This window comes from Somniosus microcephalus, chromosome 1, assembly GCF_052327205.1.
Source record: "Somniosus microcephalus isolate GS21.2 chromosome 1, FLI_Smic_1.0, whole genome shotgun sequence".
Taxonomy (NCBI): domain Eukaryota; kingdom Metazoa; phylum Chordata; class Chondrichthyes; order Squaliformes; family Somniosidae; genus Somniosus; species Somniosus microcephalus.
In genome coordinates this window covers 423,439,113-423,459,186 of record NC_140987.1, presented here as the reverse complement: position 1 = coordinate 423,459,186, position 20,074 = coordinate 423,439,113, and the positions used below count along the sequence as shown (strand labels likewise).

Below are 20,074 nucleotides of genomic sequence, written 5' to 3'. Positions count from 1 at the left end.
CTCCCTCTTTATTATTTTTTTAGTCATCCTTTGCTGGCTTCTAAAATTTCCCAATCTTCTGGCCTACCACTAATCTTTGCAACATTGTATGCCTTTTCTTTCAATTTGATACCATCCTTAACTTCCTTGGTTAGCCATGGTTAGTTCATCCTTCTCTTCGAGTCTTTCTTTCTCACTGAAATATATCTTTGTTGAGAGTCATGAAATAGCTCTTTAAACGTCAGATGCTTTTCTGCCATCTGACGTTCTAATCTATTTTCCCAGACCACTTTAGCCAACTCTCTCCTCATAACTTTGTAATTGCCTTTATTTAAGTTTAATACTCTAGTCTCAGACCCAAGTTTCTCACCTTCAAACTGAATGTGGAATTCACACACAGAACACAGAATCACACAGAAACCCCACAGTGCAGATAGAGGCCATTTCGGCCCATCGAGCCTGCACCGACACATATCCCACCCGATCCCCGTAACCCCTACACCAACACATATCCCACCCTATCCCCACGTATTTAATCCCCCTAACACTAAGGGTCAATTTATCATAGCCAATCAACCTAACCTGCACATCTTTGGACTGTGGGAGGAAACCGGAGCACCCGGAGGAAACCCACGCAAACACGGGGAGAATGTGCAAACTCCACACAGACAGTCGCCCGAGGCCGGATTCGAACCCGGGTCCCTGGCGCTGTGAGGCAACAGTGCTAACCACTATGCCACCGTGAATTCTATCATGTTATGATCACTCTTCCCTAGAGGATCCTTTACTATGAGATCATTAATTAATCCTGTTTCATTACATATTACCAGATCTAAAATAGCCTGTTCCCTGGTCAGTTCCACAATGTATTGTTCCAAGAAACTGTCCCAAATGCACTCTATGAACTCGTCCTCAAGGCTGCTTTTACCAATTTGATTTGTCCAATCTATATGAAGATTAAAATCGCCCGCGATTATTGTAGTACCTTTCTTACAAGTCCCCCATTATTTCTTGATTTATACTCTGTCCTATAGTGTAGCTACAGTTAGGGGGCCTATAGATTACTCCCACCAGTGCCTTCTTTCCCTTACTATTTATTACCTCCACCCAAATTGATTCTACATCTGGAACTTCCGAGCCAAGATCATTTCTCACTATTGTACTGATCTCATCCTTTATTAACAGAGCTACCCCACCTCCTTTTCCTTTCTGTCTATCCTTCTGAAATGTCAAATACCCCTGAATATTCAGTTCCCAGCCTTGGGCACATTGCAACCACGTCTCTGTGATAGCTATTAGATCTTACCCATTTATTTCTATTTGTGCCATCAATTCATCTATCTTGTTACGAATGCTGCGTGCATTCAGATAAAGAGCCTTTATAATTTTTCCCTACTCTGACCTTATTTGCTGGTGCACTCTTATGTTTGTACGCTCTGTCCCTTCCTGTCACACTCTGTTTTTCATTGTCCATATCGCTACCCTGCACTATTGCCCTGTCCTTTCTCTTTAACTTTCTAAATTTCCCCTCGCTTGAACCCTCCCCCCCACTATTTAGTTTAAAGTCCTATCTAGAGCCCTAGTTATTCGATTTGCCAGATCACCGGTCCCAGCATGGTTCAAGTGAAGGCCGTCCCAACGGAACAGCTCCCTCTTTCCCCAGTACTGGTGCCAGTGCCCCATGAATTGAAACCCATTTCTCCCACACCAATTCAACTCTCTGATCTTATTGACCCTATGCCAATTTACTCGTGGCTCAGGTAGTAATCCAGAGATTATTACCTTTGCGGTTCTGCTTTTTAATTTAGACCCTAGCTGCTCATACTCCCTCAGCAGAACCTCTTTCTTAGTCTTACCTATGTTGTTGGTTCCTACGTGGACCACAACTGGATCCTTCCCCTCCGACTCCAAGTTCCTCTCCAGCCCCGAGAAGATGTCCTTAACCCTGGCACCGGGCAGACAACACAGCCTTCGGGACTCACGCTCTCGGCTGCAGAGAACAGTATCTATCCCCCTAACTATACTGTCTCCTACCACTACGACATTCCTTTTTACACCCCCCACTTGAATGGCCCCCTGTACCACAGTGCCATGGTCAGTTTGCTCATCCTTCCTGCAGTCCCTGCTCTCGTCTATACAGGTTGCAAGAACCTCGTAACTGTTGGACAGGTGCAAGAGCTGAGGCTCCTCCAATGCTAACTCATGGATCCCCATACCTGCCTCACTCGCAGTCACACACGCCTGTCCCTGACCACGGGCAAATCTGAAGTATTTAACCTAAGAGGTGTGACTGCCACCTGGAACAAAGTGTCCAGGTAATTTTCTCCCTCCCTGATGTATCGCAATGTCTGCATCTCAGAACCCAGCTCATCAACTCTGAGCCGAAGTTCCTCGAGCTGCAGACACTTACTGCAGATGTGATCACCCTGGATCATGCTGGTGTTCACCAGCTCCCACATGCTACAGCTGCAACACATCACCTGCCCTGCCATCTCTATTGTATTTTATTTAAATATCAATCAATTGTCTATTTATAGTTTTTAATCTAGGTAAACTAGGTAATAACCTTGTTTAATTTATTAAAATAAGTTTAGTTATATGCTATAGGTCTTTACTGTAACTTAGCCCTCAGTCTTAAGAGAAAATAAATACCACCAATCACCTACCTGCTTACCTGTGACATCACACATTGATTTTTTTATTGAATTGGAGCCTCGCTGCTCCTCCCCCGCTGGCTCTGCTCTCAGGCCTCCTCTCACCACACTCTTTATTCTGCTCCTGCTGCCGCTCCGGTTCCGCCCAGGTCCGCTGGCTCTGCTCTCAGGCCTCCTCTCACCGCCCTCTTTATTCTGCTCCCGCTGCCACTCCGGTTCCGTCCAGGTCCGCTGGCTCTGCTCTCAGGCCTCCTCTCACCGCGCTCTTTATTCTGCTCCCGCTGCCGCTCCGGTTCCACCCAGGTCCGCTGGCTCTACACAATTTCCACACTTTTGTACTCTATACCTCTATTCATCAAGCGCAGGATCCCTTAAGCCTCTTCACCTGCTTTCTCAACCTGCCCTGCCACCTTCAATGATTTGTGTGCACATACCCCAAGGTCTCTCTGTTCGTGCATCCCCTTTAGGGTTGTACCATTTAGTTTAGGTGTCCTTTCCTCATTCTTTCTACCAAAATGTATCACTTCGCACTTCTCTGCGTTAAATTTCATCTGCCACGTGTCCGCCCATTCCACCAGCCTGTCTATGTCCTCTTGAAGTCTATCACTCTCCTCCTCACTGTTCACTATACTTCCAAGTTTTGTGTCATCTGCAAATTTTGAAATTGTGCCCTGTACACCCACGTTCAAGTCATTAATATATATCAAGAAAAGCAGTGGTCCTAGAACCGACCCCTGGGGAACACCACTGTATACCTTTCTCCAGTCCGAAAAACAACCATTCACCACTACTCTCTCTTTCCTGTCACTTAGCCAATTCCGTATCCATGCTGCCACTGTCCCTTTTATTCCAAGGGCTTCAACTTTGCTGGCAAGCCTATTATGTGGCACTTTGTCGAACACCTTTTGGAAATCCATGTGCACTACATCAACTGCATTACCCTCATCAACTCACTCTGTTACCTCATCAAAGAACTCAATCAAATTAGTTAAGCATGATTTGCCTTTAACAAATCCGTGCTGGCTTTCCTTAATTAATCCATACTTGTCCAAGTGACTGTTAATTTTGTCTCTGATTGGTGTAACATTTGCAATTCATTCTTCTGGCACCACCCCCATATCTAAGGAGGATTGGAATATTATGGCCAGTACCTCCACGATTTCCTCCCTCAATTCCCTCAGCATCCGAGGATGCATCCCATCTGCTTCTGGTGACTTATCTACTTTAAGTACAGCCAGCCTTTCTAATACCTCCTCTTTATCAATTTTTATCCTATCAAGTATCTCCACTACCTCCTCCATTACTATGTCTATGACAGCATCCTCTTCCTTAGTGAAGACAGATGCAAAGTACTCGTTTAGTACCTCAGCCATACCCTCTGCCTCCATGCATAGGTCTCCTTTTGATCCCTAATCAGCCCCACCCACCCCCCCTCCTCTTACTACCCTTGTACTATTTATAGTTCAAGTTGAAAAGATAGCTTTTTTTTATTATTCTCGGGCCAGCATTTATTGCTCATCCCTAGTTGGCCAGGGAAGGTGATGGTGGGCCTTCTGCATGAACTGCTGCACTGTGTGTGGTGAAGGTACTCCCACAATGCAGTTAGATAGAGCATTCTAGGATTTTGACCCAGCGATGAAGGTACAGCAGTGTATGTCCCAAGTGAGGATGGTGTGACTTGGAGAGGAACTTGGAGGTGATGTTGTTCCTGTGCACCTGCTACCCTTGTCCTTCTAGGTGGTGGAAGTAGCAAGTTTGGGAGGTATTGCCGAAGAAGCCTTGGCATGTTGTTGCAGTGCATCCTGTCAATGGTACATACTGCAGCCATGGTATGCTGGTGATGGGGGGGGGGAATAGATGTTTAGGCTAGCGGTAAAGTGATCAAGTGGACTGCTCGGTCCTTGATGATGGCGAGCCTCTAGAGTGTTATTGCGGGAGCACCCATCCAAGCAATTTGAGAGCATTCCATCACATTCCTGACTTGTACTTTGTAGGTGGTGGATAGGCATTATGGGGTCAGGATGTGAGCCATTCGCTGCAGAATACCTAGCCTCTGGCCTGTTCCAGGAGCCACGGTATTTATCTGGCTAGTCCAGTTGAGTTTCTGGGCAATGCCGACCCACAGGATGTTGATGGTGGGGGACTCAGCGATGGTAATGCCATTGAATGTCATGGGGAGATGGTCATTGCCTGCCACTTGTGGGGGATAAATGTTACTTAGCAGCTCAAGCTGGATGTTGGCCAGGTCTTGCTGCATGCCAGCACAAACTGCTTCATTATCTGAGGAACTGTAAATGGAGCTGAATACTGTGCAATTATCAGTGAACAGCCCCACTTCTGACCTTATGATGAAAGAACAGTAATTGATGAATCAGCTGAAGATAATTGGGGCTAGGATACTGCCCTAAGGCACTCCTGCGGCAATGTCCTGGGGTAAGATAACTGGCCTCCAACAACCATAACCATCTTCCTTTGTGCGAGGTATGACTCCAACCACTGGAGTTTTCCCCTGATCACTATTGGCTTCAGTTTTATTGGGTTCATTGGTGCCACACTCAGTCAATGCTGACTTGATGTCAAGGGCATCTGGAACTCAGGTCTTGTTCCCACGTTAGAGCAGTGTGGTTCTGGCACAACCCAAACTGAGTATGAATAGGTGGTTATTGGTAAGTGTCACTTGATAGCACTGTTGCTGACTCAATTACTTTGCTGATGATTTGGAGTAGGTCAATAGGGCCATAAGTTGGCCGGGTTGGATTTGTCAGTTTTTTTTGGTGAGGACATACCTTGGAAATTTTACAGTCGGGTAGATGCCAGTGTCGTAGAAGTACTGGAACAGCTTAGCTGGTGGCGCAGCTCGTTCTGTAGTGCATATCTTCAGCACCACAGCCAGGATGTTGTCTGGACCTGAAGTGCTTGTGAAGTACAAGCAGATCTAGATGCGCTGGGGGATTGGGTCGCATCACTGGCAAATGACATTTAACTTAGAAAAGTGCAGTGTTATGCATGTGGGCAGGTCAAATGCTGGACATACATGCACCTTTCAGAGTAAAGAACTACAGCCAGTGGTGAAAGATAACTGGGGATTTTAATACATCCATCGCTAAAGGTTCATGACCAATGGCCTGAAGCTATAGCTAAAGCGATTAAGGTGCAATTCACTATACAACAAAGCACATCCTGTTGTCCTTGTGCAATACCTCGATTCGGCCTCAGTTGAAATACTATGTTGAGTTTTGTTCGCCTCACATAGTGGGTGGTAGAAGCTTTAGCAAGGGTGCAGAAGAGGGCCGCAAGCTTACTTCCCACTTTAAAGCATACCCAGATGTGCTCAAAGAGCTGGATCTCTATAATTTAGAGAAGCGTAGGCTTAAGGGTGATTTCATCAAGGTTTGTAAGATGAAGGGACTAGATAATGTTTGTGTAGATCAATTGTGTCCTAGGCTCAACCATCTTCAGCTGCTTCATCAATGACCTTCCCTCCAATATAAGGTCAGAAATGGGGATATTCGCTGATGACTGCACAGTGTTCAGCGCCATTCACAACTCCACAAATAATGAAGCAGTTCATGCCCGCATGCAACAAGACCTGAACGACATTCCGGCTTGGGCTTTTAAGTGGCAGGTAACATTCACGCCACAGACGTGCCAGGCAATGACTATCTCCAACAAGCGAGAGTCTAACCACCGCCCCCTTGACATTCAATGGCATTAGCATCGCCGAATCTCCACCATCAACATTCTGGGGGTCACCATTGACCAGAAACTTTACTGGACCAGCCACATAAATACTGTGGCAACAAGTGGTCGTCAGAGGCTAGGTATTCTGCAGCGAGTGTCTCACCTGACTCCCCAAAGCCTTTCCACCATCTACAAGGCACAAGTAAAGAATGTGATGGAATACTCTCCACTTGCCTGGATGAGTGCAGCTTCAACAACATTCAAGAAGCTCGACACCATCCAGGACAAAGCAGCCGCTTGATTGGCACCCCATTCACCACCTTAAACATTCACTCCCTCCACCATCGGCGTACTATGGCTGCAGTGTGTACCATTTAAAAGATGCACTGCAGCAACTCGCCAAGGCTTCTTCGGCAGCACTTCCCAAACCCGTGACCTCTTCCACCTAGAAGGACAAGGGCAGCAGGCGCATGGGAACACCACCACCTCCAAGTTACACACCATCCTGACTTAGAAGTATATCGCCGATCCTTCATAGTCGCTGGGTCAAAATCCTGGAACTTCCTACCTAACAGCACTGTAGGAGTACCTTCACCACACGGACTGCAACGGTTCAAGAAAGCGGCTCACCACTACCTTCTCGAGGGCAATAAATGCTGGCCTTGTCAGCGACACCAAGATCCCATAAATGAATTTAAAAAAAGTTAAAACTGAATGTTAGGGAGGACCAGGGGTCATTATTACAAGTTATACAAGGGTAGAACTAGTTTAGATGTTTGGAGGCTCTTCTTTTCCCCAGAGAATAGTGGATCAGCAGAACAAGTTGCCAGCTCATAGGGTATGGGGTGATTCGCCAAATCGCTACAAGCGACAGCTGGATGTGTTGCTGATTGGGGCAGCAATCAGCTCGTAACATTAATCAGGGCCAGGATGGGCTACTGGACTAGTTTTGATCGCCTAAGGGGATTGGAGAGGAGTTCTCCCCCCAAATTGGCCTCGGTTTTTAATGTGTTTTTTTCTGCTTCTCCCAGGAGATTACATGGCTCCGGGTGGGGAGTATATGTATTGTGATGCACTAGACATTACGGCTGGATGCATCTACCTCCGTCATTTTTTCATATGTACTTGTATAAAAGCAAGCTCTGTTCAGATGTCCGAAGAAGTTAATTGTAAATCAGGATTTTGCTGTCCACTTTACCCAATCTCCATTTCTGAATAAAAGAACCCAGTGCTTGTGCACGTTTATTTATTCAGCATTCATTACAGGCCATCTCCAGTAAAACTGAAAACCGTAAACTTACTTTGTGACATCCGTGCGCTACAGTTCATTAAAGACCTCAATTCCTTGGAGAGCTGCTTCAACATTATGGCAGACAATGGATTACACAGGATTTGGACAATACTAAACAAAATATTTTAGGACAATATATATATATAGATAAGTAGACATCAAACTCATCATATACAGAGATCTACAGTATTGAGACAATTACTTTTCGAATGCTCTAAAGCACAGCAGTGAAACTCTGGAGACGTGTGTGCTGGAGAACTCAAATCATTCTTTTGTCCTTAGATGTTGCTGAGAGCATCAACTCCTGGGAGAACTTTACCTATAAATGAAAAACAAAGGGATGGGGGTGGGGGGAAAGAGAGAGTCAGGAAGGTTGCCAGGAGTATATTTTAAAATTTGCTGTGCTCAAGATCTAGCATTACGTTTCATTTGTTAAGAAAGAATTCTGATCTCCACTTGCCCCAGCTTAGTAAAGCTATTCAAACATATTTATGAACTGAATCTCAACATGCCCAGTATAGATTAGAATTCACAAAATACTGCAGCAGATTTGCAGCTGTTACATGGAACTCTGACATAAAACAGTTCATGTTGAATTTTTGCATTTTAAAAGGTCTGTTTGACGAGCCCATCAGGTAGTTACGAGGGGATTTCAGGATCAAGGTAAGTTTCGGAGACTTGTGCGAGTTTTTAACTACAAGGATTGGCAGCCAAAAAACGCAACACAATAATTCTGCTTATTTTTTGTGGCTGATTAATTTTCGTCTGCTTGGTGTGGCATTGAGCAGAGGCCAAGCATTTCACCATGAGGAAGGGAAAAAAAAGGGAGTCTCACTGGTCTGCTTTTGCAATGACCAATTCAAGTCCTTAATTGAGAGGTGAGCCCATCCTCACTGTTGCAAACAGTACTCAGCATGGTGATACCAGAATAATTAGTTGCATTTTTTTAAATTATTAAAGTTAAAATCAGCTCTGCTTATCAATAGTTTTAAATTGTAAGAATACAAGGCTATATCAAAAGGAAATGTTAAACAAATGGATAGTCACAATAAAACTTCTGAGCCAGCATTCATAATGCTTACCTACTACACTGAATACGCAATAATGTGTTAAGAAGAGAACTTTTTAGTTTTCATCAATTGTTAAACAAAACTCAAAACAGAAGACATCAAAAACTACAATTCACCTTCAAGCAGTTCCAAACTGGCTCCACCTCCAGTGCTAACATGGCTGACTTTGTCTTCAGTGTTCCACTTGGCACAGCAAGTGGCTGTGTCTCCACCACCTAAAAAGTCAAAAAAGGTTTGAAAACAGAAGAGACTAGCGATAGCTCTGAGCTACTAAAGCTTATTGAAGTGTGGCACTGAACACTTAGTGGCATTTTGTTTTTCCAACACTGAAGATACACAAATGTAAAAATATATATTTAGTAATTCTATAATCTGGAATGTCTTTTAATACATTCTTCCTATCTTTCATTTCAGATGTTAAGTACGAAGTCAAAGACCAAGGTAATTCAAGATAGAAAAAGTGTTTAGAATAATTTTATGTTTTAGAGATAAAAAATGAAAAAAGGAAGCATTTTGTCTAATATTTAGCTTGATATTGGCCTCTTCAATTCTGTCATGGTATATTTGTGGTTAAAAACCAGCTTCATTCACAGAAATTATGTCCCAGCTCAATACATTGCTGCCATAACCAGTCAGTTTGGTCTCCTGGCAGTTCACTCGAAGAAGTAACCAAGTCATTCAATTTAAATATAAAATTGGTGTGCGGTTTATTCAGATACAGGTCTCTGCCAACCCTACGTTGGGTCTCTGTGGGAGCTGAGAAAGGTGGAATTACAGATGCAGCGAGTCGCTGCCCTTGGTCCTGTCCCATTTACACTGATGACCATGTTTGGGGAGGGCAGAGGTTTCACCCCCAAGAGACCATTCCAGATACTCCAGTTCAAGGCCGAGACCCAGCATTTCCAGGCCCTAGCCTCATTTGAGAGCCTCGTGGCAGACTCCAACCAAAGCCTCTGTTTGCAACTTCTGAAGAGAGTTGAATTGTCAACTCTTGTAATTGGCAAAAAAAAGAAAAATATAAATCACAACACAAGAAATATTCATTATAGTTATGCCATTAGAATTACAAACTATTAAAAATGTAACAGCAATTTCTATTTAACAATGCTGTACACGTTCTCTTAAAATGAAAAAGCTAACTAGCTTGCAGACTCAGAAAATGGGTGTTGGCACACAAGGACACCACCATTTTTAATTAACTTATTTGAAACTTTAAAAAAAACAGCCTTCACATCTAGTGGTATTTTGGAAATGACACCTGTAATTCCTCAGACAGCATCTCCCTGGTCTCCTCTGAGCCAGAATAAGGCACAGAAGATGTGGGCATATACACAGAAGTTATGTGCTTCCAGGCAAGCTGGAAGTTGTTCAGAGACACTTCTACTTGACCTCAAGCAGCCTGGCTGAGTGGCATTCGTCAAAGTTTGGGAGCAGGCTGTAGGCGTTATTTGGCTGAGTGTAACACAAGATACATCCTTCATAAAGACCGCGCCTTCAGAACTGCTCTGAAATAATATAAATGAAGCAGATTCATTTGTTTGCGGTCTTCTGTGAATCAAAATACTGATCAGTACCATCAAATTGGAATCCTGACTGCAGAATTTCTTTAGAACAACTGCAGACAAGATCCCCTGATGGCTCAGGTGAGTTTACCCAGCAAATAGCTCAGCCAGGAAGACTGAATGTTTATACAGAGTTAACTGATCTCAGACACAGTAATAGGATTGTAACAATTGGCCTTGGGGTCCCTGGCCTGGGAGATGGGGATAAAAACAAATCATCCACAGATCCAGTCTTGATTGTTCCCAATGACCCCTGTGGAAGTACACGTATGTGGATGTTGCATGAGGGCAGGAGCAGGCCAGCTGTGTTAATCATTTACCAATTTTACCACCTGGGCTGTACAAAGTATTCCCCATCCCTAGCACCATTTCTTGTCATTGAAGGCTATTAAAAAAAATGATGCTTTGCACTGTAACCCTCTCTCCAAAACTCAGGGAAATAAAAATACACTTTGCACCCAGGTTGACTCATGATTTTATTTGAAAGCCATTTTGAAAATAATTTATTAAATCATGAAGCACATTTAAGAAGAATTACTTCATAGAAACAGAGAAGATAGGAGTAGGAGTAGGCCATTCAATGTGATCATGGCTGATCATCCCAATTCAGTACCCGGTCCCTGCTTTCTCCCCATACCCCTTGATCCCTTTAGCCTTGAGAAATATATCCAACTCCTTCTTGAATATATTTAATGAATTGGCCTCTACTGCCTTCTGTGGTAGAGAATTCCACAGGTTCACCACTCTCTGGGTGAAGAAATTCCTCCTGTCCTAAATGGCCTACCCCTTATCCTTAGTTAGACTGTGACCCCTGGTTCCGGACTCCCCAACCATTGGGAACACCCTTCCTGCATCTAGTCTGTCCAGTCCCATCAGAATTTTATAAGTTTCAATGAGATCCCCTCTCATTCTTCTAAACTCCAGCGAGTACAAGCCCAATCCTTTTGTAATAAAGGCCAACATACTATTTGCTTTCCTAATTGCTTGCTGTACCTTGCTGTGATTCGTGTAGAAGAATTCTCAGGTCCCTCTGAATACCAACATTTCCCAATCTCTCACCATTTGAGATGTCCGTTGGACGTGAAAGGCGCTATATAAATGCCAGTTTTTCTTTTTATTGAATATTCTGCTTTTCTATTTTCCTACCAAAGGGGATAACTTCACATTTCTCTACATTATACTCCATCTGCCATGTTCTTGCCTACTCACCGAATCGGTCTATAACCCTTTGCATCCTCCTCACAGCTCACTTTCTCATCTACCTTTGTATCATCAACAAACTTGGATTCATTACACTCGGTCCCCTCATCCAAATCATTGATATAGATTGTAAACAGCTGAGGCCCAAGCACTGATCCTTGCGATACCCCAACTAGTTATAGCTTGCCAGCCCAAAAATGACCCATTTATTCCTGCACTCTGTTTTCTGTCTGTTAACCAATCCTCAATCCATGCTAGTATATTACCACCATGAGCCCTAATTTTGTGTAATAACCTGTGTACTAAAGAAATATAAGCTTGAGCATGAGAATTTTAAATTGGCGCATTGGGGAGGGAAGAGGACCAGGAGCCAATGTAGGTCAGTGAACACAGGGGTGATGGGTGAGCGGGCTTGGATGCAGGATAGGATATGGGAAGCAGAATTTTCGATGAGCTGAAGTTTACAGAGCATGGGAGGATCAGAAGCTATCCAGCATATCATTGGAATGATCAAGCATGGAGATGAAAAAGGAACAGATAAGAGTTTCAGTAGCAGATGGGTTGTGGTGAGGTAGGCACAGGTTCATATTAATCAGTGCAAAGTATTTTGGAAGAGCCTCCATGCACTCGGTACTAAACTCAGTAATTTACTCTCAATTGTAACAGACTTCACAAATGTATTAACCTGTCCAACTCCACCAGAAAGTTATACTTTTAAATTGTACAAATTTTGAACTGCATTACATGAAAATCTGAATACAAAATGGTAAAATCTATCTATATGAATAGTTTAGTACCAGCACAGCCCCATTTCAGCCCATGAAGGCTATGAAATGGTACAATTTCTTTTCTCATCAGGCTTAAACCACCTTTCCAGTTCTACACTTCATACTTACCAATAATAGAGATGGAACCTTTCTGGGTAACTTCCACGACCTTGTCCATAACCGCCTTGGTGCCATTGGCGAACTTGTCCCACTCAAACACACCGACTGGACCATTCCACACAATCAGCTTGGCCCTGCCCACAGCAGCAACAAACTTCTTAACACTCTCAGGACCACAGTCTAGACCCTGATTAGGAAAAAATAATTTAAAATACATCAAAACCCAGGTTTGCTGAAAAAAATTGCTATATTTCACTACTTGTAAGGAGTGGTAAGATATCAACACACTTGTTTCATAGCTCCAGATCAAAAAGAGATACAAATCATATTTGTCCTGCTCTATCTTACTGCTTGGAATAGTCAACGTGGCAGAGATATGGACTATATAAAGGCCACATATTGACACCATTTAAGTTACACAACATAATTCAAACACCAACAAGTACCATCCCCCAGCTCATTCACTCTTAGTATTACATTCCTGTTAAAAATAATCATTTATTTTAAAGAAAGACACAGAAGAGCAAATGTTTGCACTTTTATCCTCTACACAACTATGCAGATGGGGCGACCGCTTTGCGGAACACCTCCGTTCAGTCCGTAAGGGTGACCCTGAGCTTCCGGTCGCCCGTCACTTTAATTCTCTGCTTCACTCCCACTCTGATCTCTCTGTCCTCGGCCTATTACATTGTTCCATGTAAGCTTGAGGAACAGCACCTCATCTTTCGATTAGGCACTTTACAGCCTTCCGGACTCAACATCGAGTTAAACAATTTCAGATATTGGCCCAGTAATTCCGGGCCCAACGCGTGGGCCCGATGGAAGTGCCGGTTTTCAGCATGCACAGCGCATGCGCGGAAAACCGGCATTTCCTGTCCTCTGAACCAAGGGGTTCAGAGGACGAACGCGTGCACGCAGGAGTCTGCGCGTGCGCGCTGAAATTCCTTTTTCCCCCCCCACAGGTTTGCGCGTGTGTAAGGGCCTCTCCTTTTTACAAATGTAAAAAGGAGACGCAAGGACTTCATTCTTTAAGGTAAGTGGTCTATTACTTAAAATTATAACTTTTTTCCACAGCTTTATTGTTTTTAAGGACTTTACAGTAAGGTAAGTGTAGTTTTAGACCCGATTTTAAAAAAAATTATTTTTTTCAAAATTTTAATTAATTGTTTAAAATAGTTTTTAAAAGTTATTTATAGTTTATTTAATTATTGGGATGTTTTTTTAAATTTTATTTAAAGTTAAACTAGTCTTTTGGGCGCCCGTACTTTTCATGAGTTTGACAGTTCTTACTATCAAATTCATGAATGAAGTTTCCCCTCCCCTGATTGGCTGCACAGTGCTCACCTGATCCCAGCCGGCACATCGAACTAACTACGCCGCTGGATCAGGTAAGCACAGCGCGCCGACATCTGAACCGGGCCAGTGACAGGAATTCCAAGCAGGCCCAGGCTTCAGATGTCGGCGCGCCGGGTGAGTGCACATCGGGGGCTTGCACGCGCGGCAAGCCCCCGAACCTAATTTCTGGGCCAATAATCCCTGCCCCCATATTTTCATGCTGTATGATGTTTGCCATTCCCATTTGCAACATTTTATCTTTCCTGCCTCTTACAAAAGTACAGTATGTTCTTTCAATTCCTTCCTCCCCTCCTAACACCCCTCCCCCATCTCTGCACCTGCTTACAGGAGACGCACGCACGCATGCACACGCGTGCGGGCATGGTTCCACCCCCATTCAAAGTTTAGATGTTGAGAGCATCTGTGGCATCCACACTCTCTAAACATTTAAGTACTCAAGAGGTCCAACAGATGATCTGAGCATTTGAAAACCAAGGTTTAATACCACACTGTAGCTACACTGCAAGCAGCATTAATCACAAGCTGTGTACAATTGCCTGATCCAGACAGTTTCATACTGTCTCACTGCAGTCAGATCAGGACCCTACACCAGAGTTATTCTGTAACTTTATCACTGCTGGAAGCCAGTCATCACTTTGCCGAGACACTAAAGTTGCAAAATAAAGGCACCCAGAGGTCATGGTGAGACAGAATCGAACTGTTTGTCAAAACTGCCAAGCATAAAACTTCAAAAGTTCCAACTGGGCTGATTATACATAAGCCTTTGAAAGCTTTAATTTCACATACTTTTCCCCCTTTTACTTGTACATTCAAATTATTTTACACATCATTAAGCTGAAACAAACGCTTTAGTTGTTCCTAATATGTTTCCCCATTTGGCTGATCATCACTTAGTAGGTTTCAAAAACTTGAGGTTTTATCGATATTACAATGGTAGAAAATTTAACATGGTGGATACCACTGCAGTGTAATTGTGCACCCCTTCCCAATCTATTAATATCACAGCAATACAGGTAGACAACACTAGACACCAAATACATCAGGTCCTCAAGTGCTCCTACTCTATTCATACATGTACAAAATATAGTTTATTTTAGGTTTTTTGCAACTCTTTTAAACCATTTAAAAATAAGGGTGAAACTTCAAGACTGACTACCCTTTGGTATCTGAATATACAGAAGGCCTATGCAAAGTAAACTGATTCACTACTTGAGAAATACATACACAGAGAACCCCCACAAATGTTGAGAAATAAGAACATTCTCAGCAATTAACCTTTAAGTTGCTTCTCCAAGGATTGAAAAGGAAGTTGCCAAAGTTATTAAAAACAAGTCATGTTTAGAATAGATTATGAGGTGCAACACATAGGGTTGCAAAGGGGTGGAAAGTTTCCAGTAAATTTCCTGAAATTTTCCACGGGAAGTTTAGCTTGGGAATTTTGCCCAAAAAAGCACATGCTAGCATAATTCTTTCCCCCCCCCCCCCAAAAACAGGTCCTCTCAAAATTACTAAGAGATGGAATCTTAATTATTAAGGAATTTCTTAATCAATATATGTTTATCTTCTTACTTGGCTTGTTTTAATAATTACAAGTTTTGTGTGTGACTGTGAACAAAGGTGTCCTGATTGGTTGGATGAGTGGATGAGCGATTAGCTCCCTCTATTGGTGATGTAGCGTCGTGCATGCACAGGTCATGCTTCCATCACATGGAGCATCAGGAAAAATTTACTCACCTTGTTGCAATCGTGCTGATCGACCGCAGTTCAACACAGAGACGAATGCCCTTTATTTCTCTGCACAGAACAATGCCACGTTTACCGTCGGATGTGTGGAAGCATTTTACCCCAGGCATTAAAGATGGAAAGACTGTGTACATGTGCAAACACTGTACAAGGCCATATGTAAAGAAGGCCACAAAGATGCAGCAGCATTTATCCAAATGCAACAACTTCACTCAAAGCTCACAGCAGTCAGCCCAGAGTTCCTCTACTTCCATTCAAGAAGATGATGGGTCACATTCAGCATCAGGCTCCTTATCATCAGCAACTCCTGGCCCACTTGGAAGGTTCTTTGATATAATGGATAACCATAGCCAGAAGAATGCAGATGAGTGCCTTGCTCGAGCTGCATATGCGACAGGCTCACCCCTCATGCTCACAGACAATGTGTACTGGAAGAGATTTTTCAATGTTATTCACCCTGCATACTGTCCTCCCACCAGACATGCTTTGTCTACTTATTTGCTGGAGGCTGAGTATAACAGAGTCCAAGGAAAGCTCAAAGAAACGATAAGAGATGGCAGACTGTGTTGCAGTTATCTCAGATGGGTGGTCAAATGTACGAGGGAAGGGCATCATAAACTACATCGTCTCCACTCCTCTCCCAGTGTTCTTCAAGAGCACAGACACGAAGGACAAGACACACAGGCACATACATTACTGATGAGCTGAAAGCGGTCATCAACAATCTTGGATCACAAAAGGTCTTTGCAGTAGTTACTGACAATGCTGCGAATATGAAGGCTGCTTGGGCTCAAGTGGAGGAGGCCTACCTTCATATTACGTCTATTGGGTGCGCAGCTCATGGGCTCAACCTGCTCCTCAAGGACATCATGGGTTCTCAAACCCATGGAAACACTGTACAAGAGAGCCAAGCAAGTTGTTAAGTATGTCAGGTGAAAACAGGTAGTTGCAGCAACCTACAACTCCAAGCAAACGACAAGAACACCACACTGAAGCTGCCCAGCAACACTAGATGGGGTGGCATTGTCATTATGTACAACAGCCTTCTGGAGGGTAAGGAGTCGCTGCAAGAAATGGCAATATGCCAGTCTGGGGATATGGAAACCACCATCAAGAAAATACTGCTGGATGATGTGTTTTGGGAGAGAGTGGTTAGCAGCCGTAAACTACTCTCACCAGTAGCATCTGCAATTGCTCAGATTGAAGGAGATGATGCTGTCTTGTCAGATGTTCTCAGGCTTTTTGCTGATTTCAAAGAACAAATCAGCATTGTCCTACCCACATCCCTGCTGCTCAAAGCAGAGGAGAAGGCAATTGTTCAATTCATACAGACGCGTCAAGACTTTTGTGTCAAGCCGATTCATGCTGCAGCATACATGCTGGACCCAAAGCATGTTGGGAGACCAATACTTTCTGGAGAACAGATCAACAGCCCTTAGTGTGATTTCTACCCTCTCACTCCACCTCAATCTGGACGTGGGCAAAGTTCTGGGAAGTCTGGCAAAGTTCTCTACCAAGCAAGGTCTTTGGAATGGGGACGGGATATGGGAATCATGCAAGCATATCAGTGCACATACCTGGTGGAAGGGACTTTGTGCATCTGAGGCCCTGTTACCCATTGCATCGGTGATACTCCAAATCCCACCTTCATCAGCGGCCGCTGAACGAAACTGGTCACTTTTTGGGAATACGCATACAAAGGTGCGCAACAGGTAACAAGAGAGTGGAGAAACTGGTGGCTATCCGGGCGAACCTACAACTTATTGAGCCAGATACAGAAGTGTCCACCACACAGCTAGACAGTGACACAGAGGAGGAAATGGACACGTCAGAGCCAGAGAATCAGGAGAAGACTCACGAGTAGAAGACTCAAAGGGACAAAATAAGGACAAATTACAGGCTAAATAAGCTGACGCTCTTTTTATTTTATTTTAGATGGGTCTTTTTTGTGGGGGTTCAATAAAGTTCAAAATTATAACCCAAATAATGTTTTGAAAGCCTGTTTTTATTTGTATGGAACAGTATGTCTATTTTGATGACAAAGATAATAAGGGTCAGAGACAAAAACCATCAGTGTGCAAAAAAACTCAATTCCCAAAAATTCTCATGTAAAGTTTCCTCTTTTAAAAATTCCCGGAATTTTGCAACCCTAGCAACACACCATTATTTTGGCTGGTATTTTGGGGCTCGTTTATTTTTAGTTCTGTATCCTTGACTTAGTACCATTATTATAAAATACTGAGAAGTGCTGCAAAATTTACAGCCTACTTCTAATAATTCAGTCATTTTTGGATTAAAAAATTTGAGTTGACTAATAATTTAAATTCAACAATGTAAATAATGCAGCAAAGTGGAAATGTAGTGCTAAAAAATTTGAATTTAGATAATTTGAATTAAACAGCTTAAAAGTAAGAGTGGACTCGAATAGAAGATTGGTACGGTCACAGAAGTGATCACAAGCATTCAAATACCTAAAACCACAATATGTGGGGCAATAGTTTACTCATCTTTGCTGTAAAACCAATACCTGTATGTGTTTCTCTGCAATTGTCAAGCAAGCAAGTCAAAAATGAAAGAATGGCTCTTATATTTCAGTGCAAGAGTAAAATACACTAAAATAATTCACAACCTGCACATCCATAGCCTACATCCAAAAAACTGCAAATGTTGGAAATCTGAAATAAACAGAAAATGCTGTGTATTTCCAACAGTTGATCTTTTTCATTACCCATAATCTACATGTAAGCATCAACATGGTCCACAATGGATTTTTCGAGCTTTACTTGAAATTTCTCTTGAAAACTGATTTTTATTTTCCAGAGCACTGGTTTGATAATGCACCATCATCTCACCCTAGACCTGGTTTCATGTCCAGAAAAAGCTGATGGGATAAAGTCTCCTTTTTCCACTAACTGCAAGAGTCAGACATGAAGTGAACTTAAGTGTTTTCAATCCAGTTATGTGTAGGTGCAGGTCCACATTACAAACGGCTTCTAATTTGGAACTAAAATGTGCAAAGACCATCGTGAACAGGTGTAAGGGATGAAAATATCACACTGGTGTAGCGTTAGTACTTTCAGGTTGGATCTAAAGCCCATTATTGGGCTAGAGAAGAGGACGCTTTACTCTGCAGCTGGCTATAATGTGCACAACCCAGGAGTGCTTAATGTTGACTATTGGTGCCCAAAAATGGGAAAGTGTTCCATTCCCTTGACATCCCTAGCCTCGATGAGCATAAAGTGGCAGGTAACATTCGCGTCACAGAAGTGCCAGGCAATGACTATCTCCAACAAGCGAGAGTCTAACCACCGCCCCATGACATTCAACGGCATTACCATCGCCAAATCCCCCACCATCAACATCCTGGGGGGTCACCATTGACCAGAAACTTAACTGGACCAACTACATAAATACTGTGGCAACAAGAGCAGGTCAGAGGCTAGGTATTCTGCGGCGAGTGTCTCACCTCCTGACTCTCCAAAGTCTTTCTACCATCTACAAGGCACAAGTAAGTAGTGTGATGGAATACTCTCCACTTGCCTGGATGAGTGCAGCTCCAACAACACTCAAGAAGCTCGACACCATCCAGGACAAAGCAGCCCGCTTGATTAGCACCCCATCCACCACCTTAAACATCCACTCCTTCCACCACTGGCGTACCGTGGCTGCAGTGTGTACCATCTACAAGATGCACTGCAGCAACTCGCCAAGGCTTCTTCAGCAGCACCTCCCAAACCCGCGAACTCTTCCACCTAGAAGGACAAGGGCAGCAGGCGCATGGGGACACCACCACCACCTCCAAGTTCCCCTCCAAGTCACACACCATCCTGACTTAAATATATATCGCCAATCCTTCATCATCGCTGGGTCAAAATCCTGGAACTCCCTACCTAACAGCATTGTGGGAGTACCATCACCACACGGATTACAGCGGTTCAAGAAGGTGGCTCGCCACTACCTTCTCAAGGGCAATTAGGGATGGGCAATAAATGCTGGCCTTGCCAGCGATGCCCAGATCCCATAAACAAATTTTTTTTATTTTTATTTTTTTATTTTTTATTTTTTTAAATGGGAAAGTGTTCCATTCCCTTGACATCCCTAGCTTCGATAAGCATAAAAGTCACAACCAACATCACTAAAACAAATCATATCTGGTCATTTACCTCATTTGCTATTTGTAAGATTTTAATATTGGCAAGTTGGCTGCTCGGGTTCCCCCATAACAGGGATTACAGTTCAAAAAGTAATTCATTGGCTGTGAAATGCTTTGGAACGCTGAGGATGTGAAAGGCACTATAAAAATGATTAAGAGCATCAGGCAACCCATTCTACAGGAAACTCGTTGGTATCCGGCACCAACGGGACCGGGATGGTGCCGGTTGATTAAAACTTCCGGATGACGGAGAGGGTTATCTACCGAGGCTATTTTTAACAAACAAAAATTGAGAAATGTGCAGTATACAGTAATTGGCGGATCGGAAGAGACTACCGGCAGCGCGGGAGAGTCAGACTCCTGTTATTGAGGTGTTCGGACTTCCGACAGCGCCAAGAAGCCGAGTAGTGGCAGTTTGGAGAACTACCTCCACTGACTAACTCAGCCACCGTGGGAGACCCGGACTCGGCAACATTTCCGGTTATTGAGGTGTTGTTT

General features: G+C 43.4%; 1 protein-coding gene across 1 annotated transcript in view; it reads right to left on the bottom strand.

Annotated features, from left to right (window-relative positions):
- Window positions 1-7,543: 7,543 nt before the first annotated feature.
- The window catches only part of pgk1 (phosphoglycerate kinase 1), a 30,071-nt gene continuing 17,540 nt past the window's right edge, over window positions 7,544-20,074 (bottom strand). Inside the window, exons 9-11 of the mRNA XM_085999901.1 lie at window positions 12,334-12,511; window positions 8,792-8,890; window positions 7,544-7,924 (exon numbers count right to left, since the gene is read on the bottom strand). Coding sequence (XP_085856027.1) covers window positions 7,884-7,924; window positions 8,792-8,890; window positions 12,334-12,511 — 318 coding nt within the window. The 3' untranslated portion in view covers window positions 7,544-7,883. The remainder of the gene's footprint in view (window positions 7,925-8,791; window positions 8,891-12,333; window positions 12,512-20,074) is intronic.